This window comes from Pelobates fuscus, chromosome 8, assembly GCF_036172605.1.
Source record: "Pelobates fuscus isolate aPelFus1 chromosome 8, aPelFus1.pri, whole genome shotgun sequence".
NCBI classification, from domain to species: Eukaryota; Metazoa; Chordata; class Amphibia; order Anura; family Pelobatidae; genus Pelobates; species Pelobates fuscus.
Window position 1 is genome coordinate 39,323,181 of NC_086324.1, and position 24,710 is coordinate 39,347,890.

At 46.1% G+C, this 24,710-nt stretch overlaps 1 protein-coding gene across 1 annotated transcript in view; it reads right to left on the reverse strand.

Annotated features, from left to right (window-relative positions):
- The window catches only part of FASTKD1 (FAST kinase domains 1), a 39,032-nt gene that overhangs the window by 3,962 nt on the left and 10,360 nt on the right, over positions 1-24,710 (reverse strand). Inside the window, exons 8-14 of the mRNA XM_063428632.1 lie at positions 23,111-23,597; positions 22,499-22,613; positions 21,925-22,053; positions 18,484-18,615; positions 17,943-18,056; positions 10,347-10,488; positions 8,973-9,087 (exon numbers count right to left, since the gene is read on the reverse strand). Coding sequence (XP_063284702.1) covers positions 8,973-9,087; positions 10,347-10,488; positions 17,943-18,056; positions 18,484-18,615; positions 21,925-22,053; positions 22,499-22,613; positions 23,111-23,597 — 1,234 coding nt within the window. The remainder of the gene's footprint in view (positions 1-8,972; positions 9,088-10,346; positions 10,489-17,942; positions 18,057-18,483; positions 18,616-21,924; positions 22,054-22,498; positions 22,614-23,110; positions 23,598-24,710) is intronic.

The window sequence follows — 24,710 nt, forward strand, 5'->3', positions numbered from 1 at the left end:
GAACAGCTGACAGGGATATGGCAGAGGTAGTGGAACAGCCGACAGGGATATTGTAGAGGTAGTGGAACAGCTGGCAGGGATATGGCAGATGTAGTGGAACAGCTGACAGGGATATTGTAGAGGTAGTGGAACAGCTGACAGGGATATTGCAGAGGTAGTGGAACAGCTGACAGGGATATTGTAGAGGTAGTGGAACAGCTGACAGGGATATTGCAGAGGTAGTGGAACAGCTGACAGGGATATGGCGGAGGTAGTGGAACAGCTGACAGGGATATTGTAGAGGTAGTGGAACAGCTGACAGGGATATGGCAGAGGTAGTGGAACAGCCGACAGGGATATTGTAGAGGTAGTGGAACAGCTGGCAGGGATATGGCAGATGTAGTGGAACAGCTGACAGGGATATTGTAGAGGTAGTGGAACAGCTGACAGGGATATTGCAGAGGTAGTGGAACAGCTGACAGGGATATTGTAGAGGTAGTGGAATAGCTGACAGGGATATTGTAGAGGTAGTGGAACAGCTGACAGGGATATTGCAGAGGTAGTGGAACAGCTGACAGGGATATTGCAGAGGTAGTGGAACAGCTGACAGGGATATTGTAGAGGTAGTGGAACAGCTGACAGGGATATTGCAGAGGTAGTGGAACAGCTGACAGGGATATTGTAGAGGTAGTGGAACAGCTGACAGGGATATTGCAGAGGTAGTGGAACAGCTGACAGGGATATGGCAGAGGTAGTGGAACAGCTGACAGGGATATTGTAGAGGTAGTGGAACAGCTGACAGGGATATGGCAGAGGTAGTGGAACAGCTGACAGGGATATTGTAGAGGTAGTGGAACAGCTGGCAGGGATATGGCAGATGTAGTGGAACAGCTGACAGGGATATTGTAGAGGTAGTGGAACAGCTGACAGGGATATTGCAGAGGTAGTGGAACAGCTGACAGGGATATTGTAAAGGTAGTGGAACAGCTGACAGGGATATTGTAGAGGTAGTGGAACAGCTGACAGGGATATGGCAGAGGTAGTGGAACAGCCGACAGGGATATTGTAGAGGTAGTGGAACAGCTGGCAGGGATATGGCAGATGTAGTGGAACAGCTGACAGGGATATTGTAGAGGTAGTGGAACAGCTGACAGGGATATTGCAGAGGTAGTGGAACAGCTGACAGGGATATTGTAGAGGTAGTGGAATAGCTGACAGGGATATTGTAGAGGTAGTGGAACAGCTGACAGGGATATTGCAGAGGTAGTGGAACAGCTGACAGGGATATTGCAGAGGTAGTGGAACAGCTGACAGGGATATTGTAGAGGTAGTGGAACAGCTGACAGGGATATGGCAGAGGTAGTGGAACAGCCGACAGGGATATTGTAGAGGTAGTGGAACAGCTGGCAGGGATATGGCAGATGTAGTGGAACAGCTGACAGGGATATTGTAGAGGTAGTGGAACAGCTGACAGGGATATTGCAGAGGTAGTGGAACAGCTGACAGGGATATTGTAGAGGTAGTGGAATAGCTGACAGGGATATTGTAGAGGTAGTGGAACAGCTGACAGGGATATTGCAGAGGTAGTGGAACAGCTGACAGGGATATTGCAGAGGTAGTGGAACAGCTGACAGGGATATTGTAGAGGTAGTGGAACAGCTGACAGGGATATTGCAGAGGTAGTGGAACAGCTGACAGGGATATTGTAGAGGTAGTGGAACAGCTGACAGGGATATTGCAGAGGTAGTGGAACAGCTGACAGGGATATGGCAGAGGTAGTGGAACAGCTGACAGGGATATTGTAGAGGTAGTGGAACAGCTGACAGGGATATGGCAGAGGTAGTGGAACAGCTGACAGGGATATTGTAGAGGTAGTGGAACAGCTGGCAGGGATATGGCAGATGTAGTGGAACAGCTGACAGGGATATTGTAGAGGTAGTGGAACAGCTGACAGGGATATTGCAGAGGTAGTGGAACAGCTGACAGGGATATTGTAAAGGTAGTGGAACAGCTGACAGGGATATTGTAGAGGTAGTGGAACAGCTGACAGGGATATGGCAGAGGTAGTGGAACAGCCGACAGGGATATTGTAGAGGTAGTGGAACAGCTGGCAGGGATATGGCAGATGTAGTGGAACAGCTGACAGGGATATTGTAGAGGTAGTGGAACAGCTGACAGGGATATTGCAGAGGTAGTGGAACAGCTGACAGGGATATTGTAGAGGTAGTGGAATAGCTGACAGGGATATTGTAGAGGTAGTGGAACAGCTGACAGGGATATTGCAGAGGTAGTGGAACAGCTGACAGGGATATTGCAGAGGTAGTGGAACAGCTGACAGGGATATTGTAGAGGTAGTGGAACAGCTGACAGGGATATTGCAGAGGTAGTGGAACAGCTGACAGGGATATTGCAGAGGTAGTGGAACAGCTGACAGGGATATTGTAAAGGTAGTGGAACAGCTGACAGGGATATTGTAGAGGTAGTGGAACAGCTGACAGGGATATGGCAGAGGTAGTGGAACAGCCGACAGGGATATTGTAGAGGTAGTGGAACAGCTGGCAGGGATATGGCAGATGTAGTGGAACAGCTGACAGGGATATTGTAGAGGTAGTGGAACAGCTGACAGGGATATTGCAGAGGTAGTGGAACAGCTGACAGGGATATTGTAGAGGTAGTGGAATAGCTGACAGGGATATTGTAGAGGTAGTGGAACAGCTGACAGGGATATTGCAGAGGTAGTGGAACAGCTGACAGGGATATTGCAGAGGTAGTGGAACAGCTGACAGGGATATTGTAGAGGTAGTGGAACAGCTGACAGGGATATTGCAGAGGTAGTGGAACAGCTGACAGGGATATTGTAGAGGTAGTGGAACAGCTGACAGGGATATTGCAGAGGTAGTGGAACAGCTGACAGGGATATGGCAGAGGTAGTGGAACAGCTGACAGGGATATTGTAGAGGTAGTGGAACAGCTGACAGGGATATTGTAGAGGTAGTGGAACAGCTGACAGGGATATTGCAGAGGTAGTGGAACAGCTGACAGGGATATTGCAGAGGTAGTGGAACAGCTGACAGGGATATTGTAGAGGTAGTGGAACAGCTGACAGGGATATTGCAGAGGTAGTGGAACAGCTGACAGGGATATTGTAGAGGTAGTGGAACAGCTGACAGGGATATTGCAGAGGTAGTGGAACAGCTGACAGGGATATGGCAGAGGTAGTGGAACAGCTGACAGGGATATTGTAGAGGTAGTGGAACAGCTGACAGGGATATGGCAGAGGTAGTGGAACAGCTGACAGGGATATTGTAGAGGTAGTGGAACAGCTGGCAGGGATATGGCAGATGTAGTGGAACAGCTGACAGGGATATTGTAGAGGTAGTGGAACAGCTGACAGGGATATTGCAGAGGTAGTGGAACAGCTGACAGGGATATTGTAAAGGTAGTGGAACAGCTGACAGGGATATTGTAGAGGTAGTGGAACAGCTGACAGGGATATGGCAGAGGTAGTGGAACAGCCGACAGGGATATTGTAGAGGTAGTGGAACAGCTGGCAGGGATATGGCAGATGTAGTGGAACAGCTGACAGGGATATTGTAGAGGTAGTGGAACAGCTGACAGGGATATTGCAGAGGTAGTGGAACAGCTGACAGGGATATTGTAGAGGTAGTGGAATAGCTGACAGGGATATTGTAGAGGTAGTGGAACAGCTGACAGGGATATTGCAGAGGTAGTGGAACAGCTGACAGGGATATTGCAGAGGTAGTGGAACAGCTGACAGGGATATTGTAGAGGTAGTGGAACAGCTGACAGGGATATGGCAGAGGTAGTGGAACAGCCGACAGGGATATTGTAGAGGTAGTGGAACAGCTGGCAGGGATATGGCAGATGTAGTGGAACAGCTGACAGGGATATTGTAGAGGTAGTGGAACAGCTGACAGGGATATTGCAGAGGTAGTGGAACAGCTGACAGGGATATTGTAGAGGTAGTGGAATAGCTGACAGGGATATTGTAGAGGTAGTGGAACAGCTGACAGGGATATTGCAGAGGTAGTGGAACAGCTGACAGGGATATTGCAGAGGTAGTGGAACAGCTGACAGGGATATTGTAGAGGTAGTGGAACAGCTGACAGGGATATTGCAGAGGTAGTGGAACAGCTGACAGGGATATTGTAGAGGTAGTGGAACAGCTGACAGGGATATTGCAGAGGTAGTGGAACAGCTGACAGGGATATTGCAGAGGTAGTGGAACAGCTGACAGGGATATTGTAGAGGTAGTGGAACAGCTGACAGGGATATTGCAGAGGTAGTGGAACAGCTGACAGGGATATGGCGGAGGTAGTGGAACAGCTGACAGGGATATTGTAGAGGTAGTGGAACAGCTGACAGGGATATGGCAGAGGTAGTGGAACAGCCGACAGGGATATTGTAGAGGTAGTGGAACAGCTGGCAGGGATATGGCAGATGTAGTGGAACAGCTGACAGGGATATTGTAGAGGTAGTGGAACAGCTGACAGGGATATTGCAGAGGTAGTGGAACAGCTGACAGGGATATTGTAGAGGTAGTGGAATAGCTGACAGGGATATTGTAGAGGTAGTGGAACAGCTGACAGGGATATTGCAGAGGTAGTGGAACAGCTGACAGGGATATTGCAGAGGTAGTGGAACAGCTGACAGGGATATTGTAGAGGTAGTGGAACAGCTGACAGGGATATTGCAGAGGTAGTGGAACAGCTGACAGGGATATTGTAGAGGTAGTGGAACAGCTGACAGGGATATTGCAGAGGTAGTGGAACAGCTGACAGGGATATGGCAGAGGTAGTGGAACAGCTGACAGGGATATTGTAGAGGTAGTGGAACAGCTGACAGGGATATGGCAGAGGTAGTGGAACAGCTGACAGGGATATTGTAGAGGTAGTGGAACAGCTGGCAGGGATATGGCAGATGTAGTGGAACAGCTGACAGGGATATTGTAGAGGTAGTGGAACAGCTGACAGGGATATTGCAGAGGTAGTGGAACAGCTGACAGGGATATTGTAAAGGTAGTGGAACAGCTGACAGGGATATTGTAGAGGTAGTGGAACAGCTGACAGGGATATGGCAGAGGTAGTGGAACAGCCGACAGGGATATTGTAGAGGTAGTGGAACAGCTGGCAGGGATATGGCAGATGTAGTGGAACAGCTGACAGGGATATTGTAGAGGTAGTGGAACAGCTGACAGGGATATTGCAGAGGTAGTGGAACAGCTGACAGGGATATTGTAGAGGTAGTGGAATAGCTGACAGGGATATTGTAGAGGTAGTGGAACAGCTGACAGGGATATTGCAGAGGTAGTGGAACAGCTGACAGGGATATTGCAGAGGTAGTGGAACAGCTGACAGGGATATTGTAGAGGTAGTGGAACAGCTGACAGGGATATGGCAGAGGTAGTGGAACAGCCGACAGGGATATTGTAGAGGTAGTGGAACAGCTGGCAGGGATATGGCAGATGTAGTGGAACAGCTGACAGGGATATTGTAGAGGTAGTGGAACAGCTGACAGGGATATTGCAGAGGTAGTGGAACAGCTGACAGGGATATTGTAGAGGTAGTGGAATAGCTGACAGGGATATTGTAGAGGTAGTGGAACAGCTGACAGGGATATTGCAGAGGTAGTGGAACAGCTGACAGGGATATTGCAGAGGTAGTGGAACAGCTGACAGGGATATTGTAGAGGTAGTGGAACAGCTGACAGGGATATTGCAGAGGTAGTGGAACAGCTGACAGGGATATTGTAGAGGTAGTGGAACAGCTGACAGGGATATTGCAGAGGTAGTGGAACAGCTGACAGGGATATGGCAGAGGTAGTGGAACAGCTGACAGGGATATTGTAGAGGTAGTGGAACAGCTGACAGGGATATGGCAGAGGTAGTGGAACAGCTGACAGGGATATTGTAGAGGTAGTGGAACAGCTGGCAGGGATATGGCAGATGTAGTGGAACAGCTGACAGGGATATTGTAGAGGTAGTGGAACAGCTGACAGGGATATTGCAGAGGTAGTGGAACAGCTGACAGGGATATTGTAAAGGTAGTGGAACAGCTGACAGGGATATTGTAGAGGTAGTGGAACAGCTGACAGGGATATGGCAGAGGTAGTGGAACAGCCGACAGGGATATTGTAGAGGTAGTGGAACAGCTGGCAGGGATATGGCAGATGTAGTGGAACAGCTGACAGGGATATTGTAGAGGTAGTGGAACAGCTGACAGGGATATTGCAGAGGTAGTGGAACAGCTGACAGGGATATTGTAGAGGTAGTGGAATAGCTGACAGGGATATTGTAGAGGTAGTGGAACAGCTGACAGGGATATTGCAGAGGTAGTGGAACAGCTGACAGGGATATTGTAGAGGTAGTGGAACAGCTGACAGGGATATTGCAGAGGTAGTGGAACAGCTGACAGGGATATTGCAGAGGTAGTGGAACAGCTGACAGGGATATTGTAAAGGTAGTGGAACAGCTGACAGGGATATTGTAGAGGTAGTGGAACAGCTGACAGGGATATGGCAGAGGTAGTGGAACAGCCGACAGGGATATTGTAGAGGTAGTGGAACAGCTGGCAGGGATATGGCAGATGTAGTGGAACAGCTGACAGGGATATTGTAGAGGTAGTGGAACAGCTGACAGGGATATTGCAGAGGTAGTGGAACAGCTGACAGGGATATTGTAGAGGTAGTGGAATAGCTGACAGGGATATTGTAGAGGTAGTGGAACAGCTGACAGGGATATTGCAGAGGTAGTGGAACAGCTGACAGGGATATTGCAGAGGTAGTGGAACAGCTGACAGGGATATTGTAGAGGTAGTGGAACAGCTGACAGGGATATTGCAGAGGTAGTGGAACAGCTGACAGGGATATTGTAGAGGTAGTGGAACAGCTGACAGGGATATTGCAGAGGTAGTGGAACAGCTGACAGGGATATGGCAGAGGTAGTGGAACAGCTGACAGGGATATTGTAGAGGTAGTGGAACAGCTGACAGGGATATGGCAGAGGTAGTGGAACAGCTGACAGGGATATTGTAGAGGTAGTGGAACAGCTGGCAGGGATATGGCAGATGTAGTGGAACAGCTGACAGGGATATTGTAGAGGTAGTGGAACAGCTGACAGGGATATTGCAGAGGTAGTGGAACAGCTGACAGGGATATTGTAAAGGTAGTGGAACAGCTGACAGGGATATTGTAGAGGTAGTGGAACAGCTGACAGGGATATGGCAGAGGTAGTGGAACAGCTGACAGGGATATTGTAGAGGTAGTGGAACAGCTGACAGGGATATGGCAGAGGCAGTGGAACAGCTGACAGGGATATGGCAGAGGTAGTGGAACAGCTGACAGGGATATGGCAGAGGTAATGGAACAGCTGACAGGGATATGGCAGAGGTAATGGAACAGCTGACAGGGATATGGCAGAGGTAGTGGAACAGCTGACAGGGATATTGTAGAGGTAGTGGAACAGCTGACAGGGATATTGCAGAGGTAGTGGAACAGCTGACAGGGATATGGCAGAGGTAGTGGAACAGCTGACAGGGATATTGTAGAGGTAGTGGAACAGCTGACAGGGATATTGCAGAGGTAGTGGAACAGCTGACAGGGATATGGCAGAGGTAGTGGAACAGCTGGCAGGGATATGGCAGAGGTAGTGGAACAGCTGACAGGGATATGGCAGAGGTAGTGGAACAGCTGACAGGGATATGGCAGAGGTAGTGGAACAGCTGACAGGGATATTGCAGAGGTAGTGGAACAGCTGACAGGGATATGGCAGAGGTAGTGGAACAGCTGACAGGGATATGGCAGAGGTAGTGGAACAGCTGACAGGGATATGGCAGAGGTAGTGGAACAGCTGGCAGGGATATGGCAGAGGTAGTGGAACAGCTGACAGGGATATGGCAGAGGTAGTGGAATAGCTGACAGGGATATGGCAGAGGTAGTGGAACAGCTGACAGGGATATTGTAGAGGTAGTGGAACAGCTGACAGGGATATTGCAGAGGTAGTGGAACAGCTGACAGGGATATGGCAGAGGTAGTGGAACAGCTGACAGGGATATTGTAGAGGTAGTGGAACAGCTGACAGGGATATTGCAGAGGTAGTGGAACAGCTGACAGGGATATGGCAGAGATAGTGGAACAGCTGACAGGGATATTGCAGAGGTAGTGGAATAGCTGACAGGGATATGGCAGAGGTAGTGGAACAGCTGACAGAGATATTGCAGAGGTAATGGAAAAGCTGACAGGGATATTGCAGAGGTAATGGAAAAGCTGACAGGGATATGGCAGAGGTAGTGGAACAGCTGACAGGGATATGGCAGAGGTAGTGGAACAGCTGACAGGGATATGGCAGAGGTAGTGGAACAGCTGACAGGGATATGGCAGAGGTAGTGGAACAGCTGACAGGGATATGGCAGAGGTAGTGGAACAGCTGACAGGGATATGGCAGAGGTAGTGGAACAGCTGACAGGGATATTGTAGAGGTAGTGGAACAGCTGACAGGGATATTGCAGAGGTAGTGGAACAGCTGACAGGGATATGGCAGAGATAGTGGAACAGCTGACAGGGATATTGCAGAGGTAGTGGAATAGCTGACAGGGATATGGCAGAGGTAGTGGAACAGCTGACAGAGATATTGCAGAGGTAATGGAAAAGCTGACAGGGATATTGCAGAGGTAATGGAAAAGCTGACAGGGATATGGCAGAGGTAGTGGAACAGCTGACAGGGATATGGCAGAGGTAGTGGAACAGCTGACAGGGATATGGCAGAGGTAGTGGAAATGTAGACTTACGAATAGTTGAAGGAAATATGTTTTGGGCTATCTCATTGCAATAACAGAGATGGCTAATCATATTTGTATGAGAAATACGCGTGATTTTTTTTTTTTTAATCAGGGGACAGGGGGAGGTGCAATGCATCAAACAGCTAAAATGCTTTCAAACTGCTAGAACGGACAATTATTTTTTCTTTAGCAATGTACCTGAACCACATGATATCCAAGCATCTCTAAGTGCCTCTTCTTCATGATGTATTCTCCTTTGATATGAGAAGAGTTCTTGCAGAACGCCTTGGAATCAAGAAAGTCCACCGCTACCCTGTTAAAACAAACATGTTTCCATTACGTTTCTGCTTTTATTTCTATTTATTTACTGTTCAGAGTTATACTATTAGATTGAGTCTATATAAAAGATTGACGGAACTCCATATTTAAAGCTACTAGTTTGGCAGACTTGTCAGCCATGTCACACATTAATTATTTTGCCAATTTAACTATGCATAAAAGAGAGGAAGGATGTTCATCTGATTCTCCATATGACCTTTATTCCAGGTGTTAAAGCCAAATACGCTATGTTCTTTCAGCCGATGCTCTTGGTCTGGGCGGCTGATGACCGTATTTCTGTCTGAAGCATGTCACATCCTTTTATACACTGGTTCTCATAAGCTCTCTGCCCTACCTGTAGGCACAGTAGTTTTTTGTTTTTTTTTGGATAATCTGGCAAAAGGCACAGTTACTTTAGGAAGCAAGACTCAGACTTTAAATTCCTCATCTTGTATTTTAAACAGTTTTGAATGTGACGAATGGAGGCGTCTCTAAATTCTTCCACTCTATTTTTATCAGAATAAAACATTGGGTCTGTGGATAAATCGAAGTGTGATTACAATCTTTCTCTCTTTCATCACTTACCAGGAGCTGGGTACACATTGCAGAGTGAATAGCGACCATTTTTACATAAGGTTTGCTGTAAATTTATTTTGAACCAGATTAAGAAAGAGGACATGCTGCTTGGATTTTCTAGGCTTTGTTACATTGTGGGTTGCAGTCTTGTTGTTTTTTACATAGGTTAGGTAAAGTCAAGCCAAGCAGGTCTGATGTTTAAACTTGAAAAGTGCATTAGATTTATTAGATTGTTACTAGGCTTTTGGGGGAAACGATTCTGCCCCCAAAAAGGGCAGATAATTTAGCACTACGTTTGAAATGACACGGAACGCACTGCAGCAGTGAGACTATCTGGACACCACTTTGGTCATCATCTTATAATGTCCCAGGACCCAGGCAGGTAAATCTCTGTCACTAGGCAGGAAAATAGGGACATCCTCGAATAGCTGCCCATGCCACTGCCCCAACCTTTATACCTGGCTACCAATATGCCCTGTACATAGAACAGGCAAAAAAATAAAGGAGGGGGTTATGTGGAGGGACGTTATTCTCTAGATTAACTGGTGAGGGGAAGGTAGAGGTAAACACCTGAAGATTGAGTACTGCTAATATACGTGGGTAAAACATTGTACATTTTACCAAAACATTTAGATGATAAGCTTTTACAAATATAGAAAGTACAAAATGTTTACTGACCTCTGAGCCCCTGGGGGTAAGGACTTTGTTTCCCCTAATTGCTTGTCAAGTCCCCATTGCAATTTTGACAGATCAGCTGACAACATATTCTGGTCCATATAGGGGATGGGCTTTTTATTTTTATCCAGTACACATTCAAAATCTTAAAGAAATAATAATTTGTTAGAACAGGAGTACATTAGAAACAATCAAAGTAGACAAATCATTTTATTTCAGTTTAAACGTCATCTAATTTTTCTTTGAACCATTAAGCATATAAGAGTGCCATTTGGGGGGCGGGGCCGGGCCGCCAAGATGGACGGTCGCAGGAGAGCTCGGCTCCTGCAACACACGAATAATTAAGCCAGTAACTTAAGCTTTACAGCGATGTCAGCCACTTACCACTGCGACCCAAGACCCACTAAGGCTACCGGATCCGAGGAGAGGCTGGCTTCCGTAGCTTCAGTCCCTCGGAGGTGAGATCTCCGCAATTCACAGCGGGAACTTAGCCGGCGGTGAGTGGGGTGGACGGCCCCACCCCACTATCCTGCCTAACGAAGCCTGAACGGCACTTTGTCTCACCGCGGACCCTGCCCTGTTTCCTCCCCCCTCTGGACCGGGGGGGTGATCCCGGTCCTCGCCCTCGCGTGGCAGCAGAGATCCGGCAACGACACCAGGCCATCTCACAGGCTCAGGGCCCAAACCTAAGATGGCGGAGATGGCGGCATAACGGATGAAAATGGAGATGGATGAGGGGAAACACCAAGTAAGCGGCGGCGCCACAGCACCCGTCACCAGTGCCCAAAGTGAAGTTTTCTGCCCGCATAAAGACCCAGGGAGCTGACGCCCGGAACAAACAAGCACTCTCTCCTCACTCACCGTCAGGAGCCTCCTGCCCAGCAACCCTGGAACCACGAACACCCAGCCAGCAGACACCAACCTGATGGGGCAACATGGATGCCCAGAAGCCTGCTCTACTAGACACTCACTACATATTACACAGATCAGAAAGAGCAGGTGGCAAATGATAGTGGGACTCCCCCCGAATACGAGGTCTCAGGACCACCAAGACGACCGCTCCCCACGTAGGCAGCATGGGCGATCCTGGTTGGCCAGGGTGACATTAGCATTAAAGTGATGTGACAGAATTTAGCCTGTTGCTAGCAAATGTATGCCTATTGCCAACTTACAAGGCTTTGTTTTGTTTTCTTTTATTTTTATTTTTTTCTCATGATATATCCTATGTGCCAGCACTGTCTAGTCAGTTAAAGCATTGTAGCGACCCTTATCTCACTGTTAAGTGATGCATGCCTTTTGCCTACTCATAATGCGTTACATTGCTCATACGAAATACGTTGTGTACCAGAATTGTTCACTAATAGCATTAAAGCGGTGTAATTAATGTTAAGATATCAGAAGCATAGCCAACGCAAAGATTTAACCTGAATTAATTACTTAGCTAACTACTTAAGCGACTGTCTCTACTTGTTAATATCATAAAATGTGCCTGTTTATCTTGTGCCCCGCATACAGAGCGTGGGATAAGTTGGAGGACTGCTTTTGGGGCACCTCTTACCTGCCTGTGATATATATGTGCACGTCAAAAATAAAGAATTAAAAAAAAAAAAAAAAAAAAGAGTGCCATTTGATCCAGAAGTTTAACATGACGTATTGCAGTAGAAGGATGGTGGGACTGAAAACATTAAAAGACAACGGTCACCTCAAAACTATTTTTAATATAATTATTATTTAATTAAGTTTTGAAACAAAATTGATTTTTTATTTTATTTTTTTAATTAAGTATACTGGAGAAAAAAAAAAAAAGAAATCCTCATCCCTACCTTTAGCATTTGACAGGATCCATATGCATACACCTTTTGTCAGACAATATTTGAAAACGGAGAGTTAATCTCTATTGTCTCCCTGTTTAACTCCCTACACAGAAGCAGGGAAGACCATAGAGACTAATTGTTCGTTTTCAAACACCGTCTGATCGAAGGTGTATGTATACGGCTGAACAATTCGGTCATATACTAAAGGTAGAGATGGGTTTTTCAAATTTTCTACATATTCTTCATTAAAAAAAAAATATATATGAGGGGGCGTGGTTTGACCGCCAATTTGAATGGTCGCTTAATCTAAGTGCTCCAGCTCCATCCACTTACAATCGAGCACTTGCCTTCAGCATCGAACCTCACAAACAATCCTACACATAGCAGAAAATGTCCAGCACATGATCAGGAGCAAAGAAGAAGGGAGAGGGGAGAGATCCATAGGTCTCAGTGGCGGACCTATTCGCCAGCCTCGGGCCCGACAAGAATGTCGCAAGATGGCCGCAGGGCTCCCTCTCGCCGATGTCGAAACTCCGGAGAGCCAACAGGGTGACACTAACAAAATACTGGCCAAGCTTGCGGAGATCCGCAGCTTCCTGGCCGGAGAAATAACCCGAAGCTCTAAGGAGGCAAAGGCCAAAATATAAGCTCTTGGAGTCTGTACGTCTGACCTGGAGACCAAGGTTGAGCAGACAGCACGGGCCCCACAACGCAGTAGCCACAAACTCAAGCACACTGGAACAGCACGTGAATAATCTCGAAATGCTGGTGGCCCTCTGATAGCCATGATGGAGCACTACTTCAAACACCTCCTGTCTTACATCCCACAATATAAATGGGTAATAGATAGAGCCCACAGAGCACTATGTTCCCAGAGAGCAGGAGGCTCAGTGCCCAGGGACATAATTATACGCTTTCACTTCTACTTGACCAAAGAGGCAATCTTAAAATACAGCAGAGAACATGAACACAACTATCACGTTGTACCAAGACCTCTTTCCAGCAACGCTACAGAGAAGACGAGAGTGGAAACTAATGGCTGACCTCTTAAGGAGACACGAAGTGCGCTATACCTGGGGACACCCGTTCACACCAGTGGCATTCTGGGCGGGAAGAGCCCACGCGCTTTATTCACTCTATCCTGAGGAAGGTCCCTGTGTGGACCGAAACGTTGATTGTGACACATGGAATAAAACCTATTTTTCAATTTTGAATTTAAAGACCTGAGTGCAGCCTCTACTTTTCTACTACTGTATACAACTTCTTAATCCCTAGAGGGACGAGCACCCGGCAATTTAACCCACTGGATACCAGTAAGGGATTCTACAAGTGTGAGTGCAAGGAAATTGTTTAATGTGGATGACCTGTTAAGGAGACACGAAGTGCGCTATACCTGGGGACACCCGTTCACACCAGTGGCATTCTGGGCGGGAAGAGCCCACGCGCTGCTCCCGGGGACGAACCCGGCACCCTTCCACAGGGTCTATGCATAGACCCCGCGCCGGACTTTGCCTTCCCTCAATGGAGCCGCCCTGGGCTGACGGCCCAGCCTGAGGCCCGGTGCACGGCAGACGAGCTTCCCGGCAGATCTATTTAGGAACAGTAACAAGCCGGAGGCCAGCTTTCCGGGACTGCTACCGGACTCATCAACACAGATAAGTGGCACTCTGACACGCGAACTGTCACCCCAATATAGTTACCCCTCGGATGCACTCAGAGCCTCAGATGCCTAGACACCCAGGGGGTTATTTAACAGGGCTTTCTCAGTGTTCTATATTTTTATTTCTGCAACACAATACTGTAAATAGTTTTCAATGACGCTCTCACAGTGTAACAGGTATACAGGGCTAATTGAAGATCACATAAGGGGGCACTGGGAAGAGACCAAGAGGGAGCCCACAGAGACCTCCCCCTCTTAGCAGCCTAAAAAACAGGGCTCAGCCGAGACCTCTATACACCCTCCCCGAGACCTAAGGGCACACCCGGGAGCGAGGTACCCAGATAGATCAGACCCCACCCAACTGTACCACCAGAATTACACATCACTGTTGCGCACAATTACAGAGGATCTAGAAAAGTGGATGGATAAACCCATCTCATGGCTAGGCCGATTACACACCATAAAAATGAATGTCCTGCCCAGATTGTTGTTTCTCTTTCAGGACCTACCAGTAAGAGTCACCAGAGGAGACCTCACCAACATACAAAAGGCCATAGACACATTTATTTGGCAGAAAAAACACCCAAGACAATCCCGCAGCCTATTATACATCCTATTATACATCCAAAAACAGGGGTGGATTTGGCCTACCCAACCTACACCAGTACTACTTAGTGGCGCAATTGACCCAAATTGTCCACTGGCACTCATCCCTAGATAAAAGACAATGGGTAAAAATAAAAGTCATTACTAACAGGGGCAGACATCCCACAATTCTACATTTGGGTTCCCAAACAACATCGAACTTTCCTACGGACTACCTGTCCAGCTATTCTAAACTCAATCCAAATATGGGACCAGACAGCACCAAAATACGCACCAAAAGACTTTGCTAGCACCAAGGAGGTCAGATCGGCAGCAAAGACACCAATGACTTTCTTTGAAAAGCTATGTTTCGAAGAAACCTCACAAACCAAGTTGATCACTCTTTTATACCAGCATCTCTGCACGAAAGCAGGGATGGGGAGACAATTAAGGTACACTGACTTATGGGAAGCCGACCTGGAAGAGGAATTGGAGGGGAACGATTGGCGAGACATATGGGAAGCAAGCGCCAAAACATCCATATTTGTCAAGATACAGGAGCAATCCTAAAATACATTATTTAGATGGTACATGACACCTGTCAAACAGTGTCACATGAAACTGAGCACTACAGACTCATGTTGGCGTTTATGCAGACAGAGAGGGAGCTATATCCACATGTGGTGGAAGTGCCCTAGGGTTGGGGAATTCTGGCAGAAGGTGGTGGACCTGAGCTCAAACATCCTCTAAAGGCGGGTGACCCTAGACCCCTGGGCATGCCCACTATCCAAAACGACCGATGGTCTCCACAGACACAGGCAGAAGTTTCTCAACATGATCTACCTGGCAGCACGCAGAGCCCTAGCTCAACACTAGGCAAACCCCGACATACCCTCGATAGCGCTAGTAATTGCTAAATTAAGAGACAATTACCTCATGGTGGTGTTTCTGACCTGTGCTGTGAGCCTGTCCACCACCACTTTCCTGAAAGTATGGGATCTATGGGAGCAATACGATACTAAGCTCCCCTCAGAGGAGCCAGATGGGCTAGGGGGACCTCGGACACAGCTGCAGAGGTTAGACGTTTTCCCACCGGTGTCGAGGGGAGTGTTCTGAAAAACCCTTGATTAACAAAGCGGTGATGCTCCAATAGCACCGAACCACTGCTTAATAGGGACAACAATAACCGCCCACAGAAGCAGGGGGGAGGGGGGGTAGACAAACAATAAATCAAAAAAGAGATACCGCTCCCAGCACTTTAAGACAAAGCGACGGGGCAGGGATATATTATATGCCAGTGATGGCGAACCTTTTTGAGTCCGAGTGCCCAAACCGCAATACATGCCAACTTTTTTTGCCAACATGGCAATTGTGTGTGTGTGGGGGGGGTGCGTGTGTGTGGGGGGGGTGCGTGTGTGTGGGGGGTGCGTGTGTGTGGGGGGGTGCGTGTGTGTGGGGGGTGCGTGTGTGTGGGGGGTGCGTGTGTGTGGGGGGTGCGTGTGTGGGGGGGTGCGTGTGTGTGGGGTGGTGCGTGTGTGTGGGGTGGTGCGTGTGTGTTGTATGTGAGGGGTGCTGTGTGTGTGTGGGGGGTGCTGTGTGTGTGTGTGGGGGGGGTGCTGTGTGTGTGTGTGTGTGGGGTGCTGTGTGTGTGTGGGGGTAGGGGTGCTGTGTGTGTGTGGGGGTAGGGGTGCTGGGCGGGGTAGGGGTACTGCGTGTGGGGGGGTAGGGGTACTGCGTGTGGGGGGGTAGGGGTACTGCGTGTGGAGGGGTAGGGGTACTGCGTGTTGGGGGGTAGCTGTGCTGGGGGGGTAGGGATACTGCTGGGGGGTAGGAGTACTGCTGGGGGGTAGGGGTACTGCTGGGGGGTAGGGGTACTGCTGGGGGGTAGGGGTACTGATGGGGGGGTAGGGGTACTGCTGGGGGGTAGGGGTACTGATGGGGGGTAGGGGTACTGATGGGGGGTAGGGGTACTGCTGGGGGGATAGGGGTACTGATGGGGGGTAGGGGTACTGCTGGGGGGATAGGGGTGCTGTGGGGGGTAGGGGTACTGTTGTGGGGGGTAGGGGTACTGTTGTGGGGGGGTAGGGCTACTGCTGGGGGGTAGGGCTACTGCTGGTGGGGGTAGGGGTACTGCTGGTGGGGGTAGGGGTACTGCTGGGGGGATAGGGGTATTGTTGTGGGGGATGGGGGTACTGTTGTTTGGGGATAGGGGTACTGTTGTGGGGGATAGGGGTACTGTTGTGGGGGGTAGGGCTACTGCTGGGGGGTAGGGCTACTGCTGGTGGGGGTAGGGGTACTGCTGGTGGGGGTAGGGGTACTGCTGGGGGGATAGGGGTATTGTTGTGGGGGATGGGGGTACTGTTGTGGGGGATAGGGGTACTGCTGAGGGGGAGTAAGGGTACTGCTGGGGGGTAGGGGTACTTCTGGGGGGGTATGGGTGCTGTGTGTCAGTACCCCCCTCCCTCCTTCTTACCTTTAATGAAGTGGGGAGGGGGGGGGGGGTAAAGGGTAAAAAAAAAAAAAAGAGATTTGAAGACGCAGTATGTCCTTCACAAAGTCAAGCTTTGCAAAACAGTAGGAAGCGCCGCTAGTGGCTTTCTGCTAGACAGACAGTAAAGGCAGTTTTAACCCTGCAATATAAACATTACAGTTTCTCTAAAACTGCAGCGTGTTAGATTGCAGGGTTAAGGGACAGGGACACTGCACTTCGACTACTTCAATGCTATGAAGTCGTTTGGGTGCCTATAATGTCCCTTTAAGTAAAAGGTGAGAATGCTCACTTTGAAATACATTCCAGCTACTGAAATCCAGTGGCTGACAGGAACCAACATCATTGACTACTACTAGAATAATCGATTCCTAAATTATGCATGTCAAGTTTAAATAGTGAAAAGTAATGTCACCATGATTAATGGAAGTGAAGCCTTATATTAAAGAAACACTATAGGGCCAGGAACACAAACATGTATTCCTCACCCTAGAGTGTTAAAAACACCATCTAGCCCCCTGGTTCCACTATATATAGTAACATTTTACCTTTACTCAAGTATGCTGCTCCTGGCTCTGCTCCTGATCTGCCTGCTTGGCTGACATCATCAGAAGAAGAACAGGAAAGCATTTGATTGGCTGAGCTTTTCAAGGAGGCAGATCAGGGGCAGAGTCAGCACAAGTCAAACACCACCCTGGCCAATCAGCACCTCTTCATAGAGATTCAATAAATCCATGCATCTCTATGATGAAAGTTCAGTGTCACCATGCACAGGGTGGAGACACTGAATGGCAGTGCTGCAGACTGTTCAGCACTGCCCCAGGAAGCACCTCTAGTAGCCATCTGAGGAGTGGCCAGTGGAGGTATCCCTATGCTGTAATGTAAACACTGTCTTTTCTCTGAATGATTATACTCAACAGAACAAATACAATAAGCTGTAGTTGTTCTGGCGACTTTGTTGTCCCTTACAGGTTTTGTATTTAGTTATGAGGAATAAACCTGCATCTTTAAATCAAAAGCAAGCTGCATTAAGTTCCTTTCAGTCATATTACCTATGGAATGGTAGTAGGGAGTCATCACAGAAACTTTCACATAATTTATTCCTCCAAGAATTTCTCCAAGCAACTGGTGAATCTGTCGCTGCACTGAGTTTATGCTACCATTCACTGCACAGGGACAATCAGAAAAAAACAAAAACAAAAAGATAGGTTGATCACAAGCTTTAAAAATTAACATTTATAAAAAAAACACGCAGACAGTTTATTTCAAAAGAGCATGTCAGTGAGTAACTATGGCTACCGTTCAGCTCGTATTCACTTATATACCTATGTAACAGCATTCAACCAAACATAAGATTAAATACATTTTGTGCTAGAAATGCATTTTTAAAGTCAAAATATACAAAGGAAACAGGGAAAATGTGGGTTTGGAAAAGTTGTGTTTGGAAGTGAAGCATCATTCTTTTGTGCCTTTCTTTATCACCTGTTATTATACTCTGCAGTGTTGCACACACATGTATTAGCAAGGAAACTCCCATTATTGGGAGCCATATCTCCATTTTTTTAAATTTCGGAACAGGTAATATTGTTTTACCTTTGCGCTGCACCTGCTGACAATACCGGTCATGAAACCAAGGGATCTGATATTCTGGACACTCCAGACACACTGCGCGGTTCAGCTGCATCAGACGGAGCCGAATCCGAATATTTAAAGCATCTGGGAGAGCTGAAATATTAAATACAGGGAGTGCAGAATTATTAGGCAAGTTGTATTTTTGAGGATTAATTTTATTATTGAACAACAACCATGTTCTCAATGAACCCAAAAAACTCATTAATATCAAAGCTGAATATTTTTGGAAGTAGTTTTTAGTTTGTTTTTAGTTATAGCTATTTTAGGGGGATATCTGTGTGTGCAGGTGACTATTACTGTGCATAATTATTAGGCAACTTAACAAAAAACAAATATATACCCATTTCAATTATTTATTTTTACCAGTGAAACCAATATAACATCTCAACATTCACAAATATACATTTCTGACATTCAAAAACATAACAAAAACAAATCAGTGACCAATGTAGCCACCTTTCTTTGCAAGGACACTCAAAAGCCTGCCATCCATGGATTCTGTCAGTGTTTTGATCTGTTCACCATCAACATTGCGTGCAGCAGCAACCACAGCCTCCCAGACACTGTTCAGAGAGGTGTACTGTTTTCCCTCCTTGTAAATCTCACATTTGATGATGGACCACAGGTTCTCAATGGGGTTCAGATCAGGTGAACAAGGAGGCCATGTCATTAGATTTTATTCTTTTATACCCTTTCTTGCCAGCCACGCTGTGGAGTACTTGGACGCGTGTGATGGAGCATTGTCCTGCATGAAAATCATGTTTTTATTGAAGGATGCAGACTTCTTCCTGTACCACTGCTTGAAGAAGGTGTCTTCCAGAAACTGGCAGTAGGACTGGGAGTTGAGCTTGACTCCATCCTCAACCCGAAAAGGCCCCACAAGCTCATCTTTAATGATACCAGCCCAAACCAGTACTCCACCTCCACCTTGCTGGCGTCTGAGTCAGACTGGAGCTCTCTGCCCTTTACCAATCCAGCCACGGGCCCATCCATCTGGCCCATCAAGACTCACTCTCATTTCATCAGTCCATAAAACCTTAGAAAAATCAGTCTTGAGATATTTCTTGGCCCAGTCTTGACGTTTCAGCTTGTGTGTCTTGTTCAGTGGTGGTCGTCTTTCAGCCTTTCTTACCCTGGCCATGTCTCTGAGTATTGCACACCTTGTGCTTTTGGGCACTCCAGTGATGTTGCAGCTCTGAAATATGGCCAAACTGGGCAAGTGGCATCTTGGCAGCTGCACGCTTGACTTTTCTCAGTTCATGGGTAGTTATTTTGCGCCTTGGTTTCTCCACACGCTTCTTGCGACCCTGTTGACTATTTTGAATGAAACGCTTGATTGTTCGATGATCACGCTTCAGAAGCTTTGCAATTTTAAGAGTGCTGCATCCCTCTGCAAGATATCTCACTATTTTTTACTTTTCTGAGCCTGTCAAGTCCTTCTTTTGACCCATTTTGCCAAAGGAAAGGAAGTTGCCTAATAATTATGCACACCTGATATAGGGTGTTGATGTCATTAGACCACACCCCTTCTCATTACAGAGATGCACATCACCTAATATGCTTAATTGGTAGTAGGCTTTCGAGCCCATACAGCTTGGAGTAAGACAACATGCATAAAGAGGATGATGTGGTCAAAATACTCATTTGCCTAATAATTCTGCACTCCCTGTAATGTTAAACAAAAAAAGGTTTCCTTTAACAAACTTTGACACATGGTAAGCCGACGACTCAAATTGAAAATGTAGGCTAAACTAGCTGAGAATTTTTCCAACTCCGAGGTCATTTTACAATGCTGTTGATAATTTAGAGAATAAAACACTAAACATACAGAAAATAATTATTGATTTACATATACATGGAGTAAAAGCGGCAAACGCTTTAAAAGGGATACTCTAATGCCTCGTTTCCACTGAGCGGTGTGCTTCGGGTCGGTACGGTTCGGAAGGGTTAGAATGGACCAGCCTATTCAGGTGGTCCCACTGCAACTCGGATCTCCAGGGAGCATGCAGGTTTTAGACCAAATGCCTAGCGTGTCATTTATCGTGATCATTAGCGTTTTCCTGTCTGCCAATCAATGGATTGTATAGTGTGACGCCAGTAGCTCCACCCTAACCGTACCGTACCATTTCCTATGGACCTACATCTGAAGTGGGCCCAGGAATGGTGCGGTTTGGTTTTGGCTGTATGGGCCACTTTCATAATGGAAACACTAAAAATAGTGTGCCAGACCGTACTGACCCGAACCGAACCGCACCGCCCAGTGGAAACGGGGCATTAGTAAGCAGTGTAGTTGTCACGCTGCCAATTATCTACGGGTGACCTATTGTGGGATCATAAAGGGCATGTTTTGTATTTTAACAGTGCAAAGTAAGGCTTATAATATAACAAGAGTGTAAAATATACTATTACAAGGATAAAAAAAAATTTAAATATAGCTACATAAACAACAATGATTGTATAGGTAAAGGATAGCCACTAAAGTGAGAATTCAAAGTGAATTTAAAATTTAAAGCCAAAGTTGCTAAAACTGGACTCATAGCCGACTTAGAGAATATTTCCATCTCAATAAGATTGAAATTGAATTCACTTTTGATTCTCACATTAGTAAATAACTCTGTACCTTTTTTATGCGCAAGTACACAGAGTGTTAATGATTAAGTGTTCTAAACAGAGTGTATAAGATTCTGACATTTCAGTTGGCCATCTGTATTGACTTGGAAACGGAAATGTTTGTTAAAGGGACACTATAGGCACTATAAGTAATTTGGGTGCAGTGCCCCTGTCCCCTTAACCATGCACTGGTAATTATTGCAGTTATTGATAAACTGCAAAAATGACCTTGCAGGCTTAGCTCCACCTCTAGTGGCTGTCTACCAGACAGGTTTTTAACCCTTGCAGGGGCTCGAGGGAGGGAGGCTCTATAAGGTACTATAGTGTTGGGAATAAAACTTTGCACTCCAAGCACTATAGTTTGCCTTTAAAGATGTTCTGAGTCAGGTGACTTGCACAGAGGATGGTTGCAATGTACACAGAATGTTTCTGGCTGGGTGCAAAAATGTGGCTAATTGACAGAAATAGGTCAATAAATGTATGCAAGTTAAATTTCTGCAATTTGTGTTGAATGCCCTTTAAAAACAAACTGTATGCACTACATGCAATGAAAAAAGTTCCTTATTTTTACCCGGAGTTCCCCTTTAAGGAAGAAAAGCATGCCTGGTAGTTTAGTCTCTATCACTGGTCAAAAATAACTGTGGCACTCTGACATTTTTTATTTTGCAATCTTCAAAAAAAAAAAAATTAAAAAAAAGAAGAGTACAAGAATACAGAACATCTCCCCAAATGAGGTAGCAATCAAAGAATGTTCAACAGGGATCAGATCTGAGTGTGTTTAAATAAACTTACTTTCCAACTGAGCATCCAGTTTGCCCAAGAAATCAATGTTGAATATAGTTTTGATTAGTTCCTCTGGAAAGTATTCTGCGACAGCCAGTGCGTAGCCAATCAGAACCAAAAGGTGGGGATCAAAGGAATCTGTAGAGAGAGAAGATGATATGTAAAACGAATAAAATAATGGACGTAGTATCTATACAAAAAAAATGATATATATATATATAATCAAAGTACAATTAAGTTTAATTATTTGTGAAATGTAATCGCCATCTTGGACACCATTAGAAAATTCCGTAAATGGCAAATAGCGGATTGTTTTAGAACAAATCAGTAAACGTACAATACGTTACGGACAACCTTAAATGTCTTTTCCATAAACCACTGGAACATTCACAAATGTAGATCTTTCTACGCACAGCAAGGTACCTATAGCATGATTACACATTATAAATGGCTTTATAAAATGCCAGCAAAGTAGAATCAAACATAGTATGTGCAGCCCCTCCTGAAAAATATACCACAATTGTACCATCATATCTTGGCAATACGGTTTAGTATCAGTAGGATGAAATGACAGTAAACTTACTTAAGTGTGGCAGGAAATGTTGGATGCATGCATCAAAGAACTCATCACATTGTGTGGATTCATAATTGAGCACAATAAATGGAAGCAGAATTGCATATGTCGCACTGTAATGGATCTTAAAGAGAAAAAAGGCACACACACACAAAAAAAAAATCAAATAAATAAAGAGTATTTAGTTTGTGTTTACAAAACTTTCCTTTAGCTGCCATGAATGCTTAGTAATACTTTCATAATCTCTCCCATTATCCCAAACATATTTAGACTTTCTAGTTTAGATTTACATTTAAAACTGTGCATAAGATTTACTGTTAAAGTGAATATAAAAATTACATTCTTGATAAATACTTTAAGCGCAGATCTAAAGCTAGTCAAGGACTAGTTAAAGGGACACTATAGTCACCAAAACAACTTTAGCTTAATGAAGCAGTTTTGGTGTATAGATCATGCCCCTGCAGTCTCACTGCTGAGTTCTCTGCCGTTTAGGAACTAAATCACCTTGTTAATTCAGCCCAAGGCACACCTAAGCTAAAGCTAAATTTGTTTAAGTGACTATAGTGTCCCTTTAACGATTTAAGCTAATAAGACACAATTTACAAACAAGTCATCATTTACCTTTGAGATGTTCTCCATTGTCACAGAGGCAATTTTGTCTAAAAGTGGGGGATGAAGGTAGTGGGTTCGAGTAATAAACAGTGCAATATCTGGGATGTTTTGCCACGTGACCTGATCTAATAATCGATCAAAAGTATTTATGGTTTCCCCTAAAAGGACTTCTTCCAGCCAGTCTCCAGTCATGTACTTCAGTTCATCTAAGAACAAATCAATACTGTCTATTTGCTGAATTCTTTTAAGTCCACAACTATTTAGTTTCTTAAGGAGGTTCCCATAGGCTATCGATGAACTATGATGAGACATGGTGCCTATCCGCATCCATTTAATGATCGCCATAGCCAAGGTGCTGAGGTCACTAAGGCTGCATTGCGGTAACGTAGCCTCCACCTTAGAAATGATCTCTTCGTCTACTCGAGGAGAAGGCAACATTGTGAGGACCCTGGTCAACCTAGCTACTTCGCTTGGTATAAAGCTGGCTTTCAAAGATCTGGAAAAAAACAAAAACTAAATTAAAAGTCAGGTTGTAGAATATTGGATTTTCTACTGACACATAAGATATGGGTGTCTGGATTGTGCATAAGTAAGAGATGGTTTTAATAAGTCACATGGCTTTCTTTGTCTGAGAATTCTGGAATGTGGTTGTATCTAAAGAGGGTTTTCATACGTGTCCTTATATGGCTAGAGTTTTAGCTAAAATGACTGAAGTCAATATAGTCATAGCTATACAGAATTATCGCCATGGCAAGAAGGATTAAAGGGCATCTTTTATTTTAAACCACACACACGTTCTGCAGGTATAAACAAAGGCATACCAAAGCAAATAACAAAAATTGGTGGACAGCGCACTTGTGTCCACCATTTTTGTTATTTTGCTTTGGTATTTGTTTGTTAAACTTAGTGGCTGATTTCACGGTGGAGTTTAACCAGCACTGATTTGTGCTCACAAAGCGCCTTTATACTAAAGTTGTTGTTTGTATAAGCAAAAGTATACAGTGATAAAAGTAAAGGGAGTTCCTTGCACAATTACCTAAGTGAAACGCATCAGTGCCTCTGGTACTTTGAGTGTCCTTTAAATATCAAAGGTTAAAGCATGGGTCGTCAACCTGGTCCCTACCGCCCACTAGTGGGCGTTTTAGGATTTCAGGTGGGCGGTAGGGATTTCCAGGTTTTGACGACCTGACGACCGGGCGGACGGGCGGGCGCGAGCCGGCGGTACCCCTGCGACTGGGTACCGCCGTGACCATTTGCGGCCCCGGCCCGCGTGGCAAACCGCAGGGGCCGCATATGGAGGGGTCCATCGGGTGGCCCATGCTGTCAGGGCCACCCGATGGATGTGGATTGTGAGGGGGCCCGGTCAGCGCTGGGCGCTTTAACAGCGCGACCGGGCCCCCTGTGATGACATCGCAGAGCTGGGAGGAAGTGACTGCACGTCACTCCTCCCAGCTAACACCTGAGCCACCACTGGACCCCAGAGAAAGTCACCCTCCTGAATCTAAAAGGTAGGAAACAGGAGGGTGACTTAAATATAATGTGTGTGTGTGTGTGTCTTTGTATGTATGTCTTGTGTGTGTGTGTGTGTGTGTCTGTATATATGTGTGTC